The following is a 9,232-nucleotide window of genomic DNA, read 5'->3' as shown; positions in this document are numbered from 1 at the left end:
TCAGGAGTTCCTGACCATTCTGAGGATCCTGCTGTAGATCTGCTTTGTTTTGATGCTGTAGATGATGGGGTTCATCAAGGGTGGCAGGAGGATGTAAACATTGCCCATGATGACATGGAGGAGTGCAGGTGCATGCTGTCCAAACCGGTGTACGATGGAGAGCCCAAGCACCGGGACATAGAAGACCAGAACGGCACAGATGTGGGAGACCCAGGTGCCCAGGGCCTTGTGGTGGCCCTGGTTATCAGAGGCCATGCCCAGGACTGTTCTCAGGATGAGGCCGTAGGAGATGAGGATGAAGAGCAGGTCAGAACCCATTGTGAGGAGGATTAAGGTGAGAGCATAGAGGCTGTTGAAGGTTGTGTTTGTGCATGCCACGCGAATCATATCCTGGTGCAGACAGTAGGAATGGGAAAGGATAGCATGTGGACAGTAGGGGAACGTCAAGAGGAGAGAGACAGGGGGCAGTATTAACAAGGTGCTCCTTAGCAGGAGGACCACTCCAATTCTGACCACTCTACTGGAGTTCAGCAGCGCCGCATACCTCAGAGGAGAACAGATGGCCAGGAATCGGTCCAGGGCCATGGCAAAGAGCACAGCTGACTCCATGAAGGAGCAGGAGTGGATGATGAAGAGCTGAGCTACACAGGCTTCCTTGCTGACCTTTTCAACCTGGAACCAGAGGATGCCCAGCACTGTGGGTGCCGTGGCGAGGCAGAGACCCAAGTCAGTGGTGGCCAGCATGGCCAGGAAGTAGTACATGGGCTGGTGCAGACTGGGCTCCGTCCGTATGACATAGAGGATGGTGCTGTTTCCTAGGACGGCTGCCAGGTAGGCAGAGAAGATGGGGATCCCAATCCAGCCATGAACCTCCTCCAACCCAGGGAAGCCCCTCAGGGCAAGCACTGCACTGCTCAGGTTGGCAAAAGTATCCTGCACCATGATGAACCTCGGCTACTATCTTTCACTTCCAGGATCTCTCACACGGAAATGGAGCATTGGAGGACAGTTGTCATCTTTGAGGATGGAAGAATTCCTGACTCTTCTTCAAGAATAAAAGGATAGCTTGCAGTGAAGCGGATGGAGAAATCCTGATCTCCTTGATCCGAGTCTCCCTCCTTGAGTGTTTCAGGGGCTAGTAGAGTGGCCTGGAGGGAATCTTTGCTGGGGCAGGAAGGGTCTTCTCTTGGATGCTACTACGATGCTGTGGAAGAGCCTCCTTGTGGCTCTCTGAGCTCCAAGGGTAAGGCTTCTGAGCCTTGAGTTCTTCACCGCTGCTCCTTTCCAAGTAGCTGAGAGAAGGCTTTGTTGTCTAAGCTGCCCTGGAAGAATGCTGTTCTTCCCCCTTTTCATTTTGTTTTGGGGGAAGAGAGTTTGCATGCAATATTTGGTTGCAAGAAAGAGGACAGGCTATGAGCGTTTATAGAGGAACTTCTTGATGTGGGAATGATGAGGATGATAGTGCAGCTTAGGAGCCCCCAGACAATAACAATGATGGGGAAATCCACAGTGCCTAGAACAGTGCAGCTGATTTGCTACCTGTGCCGTTAATTAAATGTTCTCATGAGTACCTTCTTTGAGCAGGTGCCTCCTTTAGTCTCTTGACTCTGGAAGTAGCCAGGGAGTAACACTCAATTCGAGGAGCAGGAGGAATTATTCTGACTCTTCCACGCTTACAAGGAAACTTCCCCTTATTGCTGGATTCACCCAGCAGTGGTTGATTCCTACAAAGAATGGGAGCTGGGCTAAGGGCCTTTTGTGGTCTCCCTCACTCATCTGGAAGACAAGCTCTCCACCCATTCCCAACAGGGGTGTAGCTCCCCTGTCCAGCACCTGAGATAGGTCAGCCACCAAGGTGCCCAAGGCTGTTTTAAGACCAAAAATGGGTTAGAACCAAGGGTGAAATGGATCAAGATCATCTGTACCACCCAAGACCACTTTGGCGCATCATAGTGATCTGGAGCTCCAAAAAAGGGACCATTATCAAGGCAGGAGAGACCCAAAGAGGCATTTTTGCAACAGAGGTTTAACAGTGAACTCATCCACTGCACCACACACCTTACCCCACCTTCACTGGCCTCTATGACTACAACCTCCATCAACCCCATCGAGCAAGGCTTTTCTGGCTGGGGACGATGGGAGATGTAGTCCAAAACATCTAGAGAGTGTAGTGGAGAATTTCCCAGACTCACTTGGATTGCCAGTAAAGACTCCAGCAAAAATATAGGAGCCAAACAGCAGCCCGTAGGCCTGGTCTTTATTGTTGCAACAAGACTTCAAACTACCACATATAAGAAGTTGTGAGAAGCCCCGAAAAAAGGATGGCTCTCCTTTTTATAAGTTTCCAGAAGTTACCCATAACAACTTTAGTAAAACATCATACATTTGTTATAACTATGTCACAAATTGGGAGGGGTCTTCTGGCAGAAACCTGAGCACCAGGCTTGCTCCACCTCCCACCCTTTAAGTGAATCAAAGGTTTTCCCAGCCAAGTTAAGCACACCCTTTTGTCTCGACTGAGACCCCAATCCACTGAGGCTGGGTTTGTCAGGATGCCAGCTATTATCACCCAGGCAGTGTTGCCAGCTGAGTACATGTGGTCTCAGCTTCAGGGATTATAGCTGCCCATCTCATGTCCCAAGCTCCTCCCATGATAGCTATTTACCTTCTGAGTAAAGGTGTAAAACCATCACAGGAAACATTTTATATGAATTTCTAAAAGTTTTCGCGACAGAGGAACCTTCTAAAGCAGGCATAGGCAACCTCGCCCCTCCAGATGTTTTGGGACTACAATTTCCATCATCCTTGACCACTGGTCCTGCTAGCTAGGGATCATGGGAGTTGTAGTCCCAAAACATCTGGAGGGCCGAAGTTGCCTATGCCTGTTCTAAAGCTAGAGCCGAGGCTGGTTTGACAGCTGCAGTGCCGGTGTAGCCCTTGGTAGGGGGCGCTGTTTCATAACTCTCTAGGCATTCTCTTCTCCAATAGGCTGGGATTTCAGTAACTGTCAAGATTACGGGTTTTGATTGGTTGCTAGTGGTGTGGCAAGTGGTCTACCCATATCTACAGGTGTGCTTTGGCTAGGGAGGGGGAAAGGAGGCATTAACGGGGTGTGTGAATGGGGCATTTGAGGTAGAGTGAACCTTGTTATTGGAGGGCTGCCCACACCCCCTTTCCCTCCTATGAATTATAATAATAATAATTTATTATTTATACCGCGCCCATCTGGCTGGGTCCCCCCAGCCACTCTGGGCGGCTTCCAACAAAACACTAAAATACAATAACCTATTAAACATTAAAAGCTTCCCTAAACAGGGCTGCCTTCAGATGTGACTCCTGGCCTCACAGTGGCCTCTTTTAATACCCAGGAAGGGAGTCATCAGGCTTGCAGCTGACCTCAAATGTTGGTTTGTTTTATTTTTATTTCAAGGTGATATACAATGTGAAATGGGTGTGTGTGGAATCAATAAAACCAATTTAAGAATAATAAAGTATGACCTTGTTGTACCCATAAAAGGAACAAGCAAGGATCTGAGAATAAACCCAAATTGCACCTGTCAGAGCTGCCCCAAGGTCCCAGCTCACAGAGGACCAACGCCAGGTCGTCGTTATGTACAAAAGTCTTTATTAAAGTTCAGTTTCCATTTCAAAGCCGCAGCGCGCAGCTCTACGTCTTAAACCCTAGACCGTCGAAGTTCCGTCTGAATCTCCTCCCCCTTGACACCAGTTTAAGATCCTAGCCCTGCTCCACCTCTTCCTCTGCTCTCTCCTCCGCTGGGTCCTCCTGCCCGCTGAGGCATTCCCCTTTCTGGACTCTTCTGACGCTGAGTCGCCTGACTCCTCCCCCTGCCTCCGGCGGGCTTTAGGACCTGGTTCCCAATCCTCGTTCTCTGCTGTCACGCGCGCCTGTACATTTGAACTTGGCTCTCGCGCCAACCCAGTGACCTTCCTCCTGACCGTTACACTGCTTCTGTCACTGCTTCCCTCTTCCGGGATGCTAGCTGGACCTGACCTCCCCTCCGTTGCCTGACTCTCCGATGGAGGCGTGGTCAGCCCTGACTCATCTTCTCTCCCTGCTGGGGGAGACGCTGGCCCCGATATCTGGGACTCTTCCCCCCCACTACGCTCTGGTGGGGAAGCTGGTCCTGATCTCCAACTGCTGCTCTGGGAGTCCCCGCTGGCCCCTTGCTTCTGGAGTGTCCCCCTTGGGACCCCCCTTGCCCTGGCCACCGGCGCCCCCTTCTGTGAATCTTCCGATTCGCTGGAGAGGCTCATGGAATCTCTCGGGCCACTGTCATCTTCTCCTACGCTGCCCTCCGATTCTTCCCCTTCGCTCTCCCTTTCCTCCCTTCCCTGTGCTTCTGCTCCTGAGCCCCTGACATCACCCCTCTCACTTTATGGTGCATTCAAGTCCTTTCTGGTTAGTTAAAGGGGCTGGAATCATATTCTTTTATCGTCTTCTTATGCATTCCTTTCATCTTTAGTAACTGAGGTGATTATGTCTCAAAAGTGAAGACCCACCAGTCTGAACTCAATGACAGTCTGTATCATTTGGACAGCAATCTTTTATTTTGAACAGTAAACATCATGTACTAGAAAATTAAAAATTATCTAGGTCCAAGCTATCTGAAAGACCAGGCGATTTTGGAACTGCATGCCTAGAGAAGTTAGATCAGGCTCTCTCCTTGTTGTCATTCTGCCAGCAGATGAAGACCTTCTTGTTTTCCAACAGTCTCTTGGGGACAGGCTGTTTTTACTGGAAGGAGTGGTGCTGTGCTCTTTGCTCCATGAGGTCAGCAATGCTGCAGAGATGTTGGCGCTGCTCTTCAGCATTATACCTGCAGAACCTCCTGCCTGAGAAGCCTCTCCATCTGCTCCCTTCATGGTGGCCTCAGGAGCCCCACACATCCAGCCAGCCAGCCAGCCAAATCTCTCAGGAAGGCAAACCTGAAACACCTGAGAGGCTATTTAGCAGGTGAGAGGAGGAAGCCCAGGCGCTCCCACCAACGTTGCCCAGCTACCCTTAAGCACCAGGGCCTCAGCTTCTGGGGATCTTTGCTGGGAGGTTGGCAAAGGAAGCCTATAAAGTCTGTTGCCTGCACTTCACAGGTGCCCCCTTGTAGAATCGGTATCACCAGGACCCCACAAGGACTCTGCCTCTCCGCTGCCTGCCTGGTGAGTTTTTCTAATACAAAGCGAGTCAGCACTTCAAGCTTCCTTTGGTGGCCACCAGCGCAGCCACCACAACATAAGAAGTGTCTGCTGGATCATGGCTCATCTGGTCCAGTATCCTGTTCTCACAGTGGCCCATTATGGGAAACCCGCAAGCAGCAGCATTTGAGCACCAGAGACCTCTCCCCTACTGTGATTTGCAGCAGCTGGTTTTCAGAAACATTGCTGCCTCCAGCTGTGGATTTGCAGAGTAGAGCCATCCTGGCTAAGAACCATAGATTATCTTCTCCTCCATGAAGGATATCTGTCTCTGTTCATTCATAAGGTTGTGCCTTGTGTAACTGCTTTTCTTCCTGATCCCTGTGGGACAAGGGAGGGGAAGGAATTCAGTTCACCTTCTGTCTAGAGATGAACTTCCTTAATTTGAACTGAGCTGAAATAGAGCTGTCCTTTGAAATTCTCTGAGTTTTGCATCCCAGCTCTGTGGCCAAGGAATATATAGTGATTGTTTAAACTGTTTTTAATACTGACTTTAAAAATTAACTTAAGCTTCCCTATGACGAGTGGGCAATAAACCGAAATAACAACAGCAACAACACACATATGATTGAAAATAATATACAGAAATGCATTGTAATAAGAAAAAGGGATTTCCAAAAATGTGCATATTGGACAACATTTTGTATAAATGTTAGGAGAAACATGCACCAAAATCCTGCTGAATATTCTTTCTCTTTTATTTTTTTTATTCAGTTTTACATTTAACATTTACGCTCATTCATAAACCATAATAATAGAAATGTAGGATTCCCTGAATCCTTGGACTCCTCTCCACCCCTCCATGGATTCAATTGTTAATCTTTCCCCACCTGCGTCATATAATGTTTTCAATTTTTCCTTAAAATTCTGTTCATACCATAGTTCTTGGTACATTACAATTGTTGTCATAATCCTACAAAAAATCCTGATGAATATTCATAAAGAATTATTTAATATTATTTTTTAAAAAATGCAAACAAAGTTGGAAGCAGCAATGATTCAGAATCTCAGTTGTTGAAACCGTAGGAAGGGAGGGGGCTCTAGTGCTTGGATCCTGCTGGCGGATTTCTCATAATGGGCATCTGGTTGGTCACTGTGAGACCAGGATGATGAACCCCATTGGCCTGATCTTCTTATGTTTTTTACGTGCAAATGTGAAGAACTGAAGTGAAGACTGGAAAAAAATGAGAACCTCAGCCAATCCAAAATGGACAGATTTGTCCCTCCATATGTGGGGCTGGACCTTGCACAGTCCACATGTTCCCCCAGTATGTATTTCTTCTCTCATTGCTGGAGTTCCATGCCTAGCGCCAGGACAGCTGAAGCAAAAGCTCTCAGAGTCACAGAGGATGCTAGTGCAGGGAGTGTGATTCCCCCCCCCCCATCCATATCTGATGATCAAGCGCCTGGAAATCAAACCTTCTGAGGGACAGTTGAGGAAGTTGGGTATGGAGAAGGGGAGACTGAGAACTGATAGGATAGTCACCTTCAAATATCAGAAGATGGAGCAAGCTTGTCTCCTTCTGCTCCAAAGGGGAGGACCTGAAACAACAGATTCGAATTGCAGGAAAGGAGGTTCTGACTAAACGTTAGGAAGAACTTTCTGAGGGTAAGAGCTGTGTGACAGTGGAACAGAATCCCTCAGAAGGGAGATCGGAAGGCCACCTGTCAGGAATTCTTCAGCCAGGATTCCTGCTTTGATAGAGATTGAAACAGATGGCTCTCGTTCAACTCTACGCTTCTGCTATTTTATGACCTCAGAGGCTGGAGGTTTTTAAACAGATATTGAACGGCCATCTGCTGGGGTTATTTAACTGGGATTCCTGTATTGCAGGGGGTTGGGCTAGAAGACTGGGGGATCTCTTCCAACTCTGCAATTCTACGATCTTCTCATGTCACCTTTGTGTGTGTCTGTTTTTCTCCTCTGGGTTTCAGGAGGCCTGTGAGTAAGCTAAGCAGCCGTGGTGAATCATCTGCCTCTGATGAAGCTGGTTCCTCATGGCCATGGCCAACGTGACCCACTCCTGGCCTCCCACGTTCTTCCTGCAAGGCATCCCAGGGCTGGAAGCCTACCACATGTGGCTCTCTGTGCCAGTGTCCTGCATCTACGTGGTGATCATTGCCGGGAACTGCACCATCCTCCTGGTGGTGGCCACAGAGCCAGCTCTCCACAGACCCATGTGCTACTTCCTCTGCATGCTGGCAGCTATTGACCTGGCAGCCTCCACCTCCGCCCTGCCCAAGATGCTCTGCATCTTCTGGTTCCAGGGCGGGGAGATCCAAGCCGTTGCCTGCCTGGCCCAGATGTTCTTCATCCATGCCTTGTGCATGATGGAGTCAGCGGTGCTGCTGGGGATGGCACTGGACCGCTATGTGGCCATCTGCTTCCCGCTCAGGTACAGCTCTTTCTTCTCCAGCTCACTGGTGGCCAAGATGGCTGTGGCCGGCATAGTCAGGGGAACGCTGCTGATGGCACCTTGCCCTTTCCTGATCCGGAGGCTGTCCTACTGCCGGACCAACATCATTCGCCACACGTACTGTGAGCACATGGCAGTGGTCAAACTGGCCTGTGGGGACACCAGCATCAACCGCACCTATGGGCTGAGTGTGGCTCTGATCGTCATCGGAGGAGACCTTCTCTGCATTGGGCTCTCCTACTTCTTCATCGTCCTTGCGGTGCTCCGTCTCTCTTCCCGTGAGGCGAGGCACAAGGCTTTTGGCACCTGTGGCTCCCACCTCTGCGTCATCTTGATCTCCTACAGCCCTGCCCTCTTCTCCTTCTTCACCCACCGCTTTGGCCACTCCGTGGCCCCCCATATCCACATCCTGCTGGCCAACCTCTACCTCCTCTTCCCTCCCATGCTGAACCCCATTGTGTATGGGGTGAGGACCAAGGAGATCCGTGAACGGGTCACCAGGGTTTTCCTCCCAGGCAGGGCCATGGTGAAACTCAGGCTGAGTTGAGACTGAATCCCTTCCCCCCCTAAACGCCAACCCTACCTGGCTCAAAGGGCCCTGGCAAACTCCATTTGTAGGTGGTTGGATTGGGACGATGTCATCTACCTTTCCTGTACCTCGAATCAGGTGCTGTGCCCCAAATAAGTTCTTCTGCAGCTCAGAATGCAAGGAAGAGAGGATTATTGATGGCTGCTAGCCATGATTGCTATGCGCTGCCTTGGTTAGAGGCAGTGATGCTTCTGAATCCCTGTTGCCTGGAAACCTGAGGAGGCGAGAGGGCTGCTCTTGTGCCCAGGTCCTGCTTGTGGGTTTCCCATAATGGTCATCTGGTCATCCCCTGTGAGAGCAGGATGCCGGACTAGAGGGGCCCTGGCCTGACCCAAAAGTGGTCTCCTTGTCCTCTTAGCTCAGTCCCAGTCTGCATCTGCATTGGAATTGTTTTCAATATGTCTTTACTGTTTGCTGCCCTGGGCTCCTTAGGGAGGAAGTGTGGAATATAAATTAAACCAGTAAATGTGTCAGAAGGGGGCTTTTTGTGCATGCAGGTGTCTGAGTGTGTAGGTCCTTTACACAGTGGTGGATTCTGGCTCCAGTAAAAACACCCCACACTGGCAAACCCATGCGCGCATATATCAGGATATGTCAGACCCCTTCTGAGGGATGACAAACACAAAATGGTGAGGAGGAGGAAGAAATTAGCCTGAATGGTCCCACAAGCCCATCATGTGTTCTCTCAGTGCAAGGTGTGTGTGTCATCCAAACCCTGTAATGGCTTCACTGCAATAAGTGAGATCTCCAGTTGAAGGAAGAGCTTTCACAGCTGAGAATTTGTGTGCCTGTTCCTCTGAACCAGCTGGCATTGACTGCCTGGCCTGCTGAATGCCAGACAGTGGCATGAGTGCTGTGGAATGCCCTCCCGGCTGAAGAACCAGAGGCCTCCGTCTGTATCTGAGAGCCAGCATGGTTAAGAGTGGTGGACTCGTAATCTGGTGAACTAGGTTCGCTTCCCCGCTCCTCCACATGCAGCTCCTGGGTGACCTTGGGCTTCTCTGAAGTGTCTCAG

At 49.9% G+C, this 9,232-nt stretch overlaps 2 protein-coding genes across 2 annotated transcripts; one reads left to right on the top strand and one right to left on the bottom strand.

Moving 5' to 3' along the window:
* On the bottom strand, window positions 1–942 carry LOC309341185 (olfactory receptor 51G2-like; the record flags this gene model as incomplete). Its single annotated transcript, XM_081860707.1, has 1 exon — window positions 1–942. One exon carries the CDS (start codon window positions 940–942, stop codon window positions 1–3), a length of 942 nt encoding a protein of 313 aa, XP_081716833.1.
* Window positions 943–7,209: 6,267 nt separating this feature from the next.
* On the top strand, window positions 7,210–8,175 carry LOC309341163 (olfactory receptor 52P1-like; the record flags this gene model as incomplete). The annotated part of the gene is made up of 1 exon (XM_081860685.1): window positions 7,210–8,175. One exon carries the CDS (start codon window positions 7,210–7,212, stop codon window positions 8,173–8,175), a length of 966 nt encoding a protein of 321 aa, XP_081716811.1.
* Between the last annotated feature and the right edge of the window lie 1,057 nt (window positions 8,176–9,232).

This window comes from Podarcis erhardii (genome assembly GCF_964252035.2).
Source record: "Podarcis erhardii genome assembly, chromosome: 4".
Lineage (NCBI taxonomy): Eukaryota > Metazoa > Chordata > Lepidosauria > Squamata > Lacertidae > Podarcis > Podarcis erhardii.
This window is presented reverse-complemented; position numbering and strand designations above follow the sequence as displayed.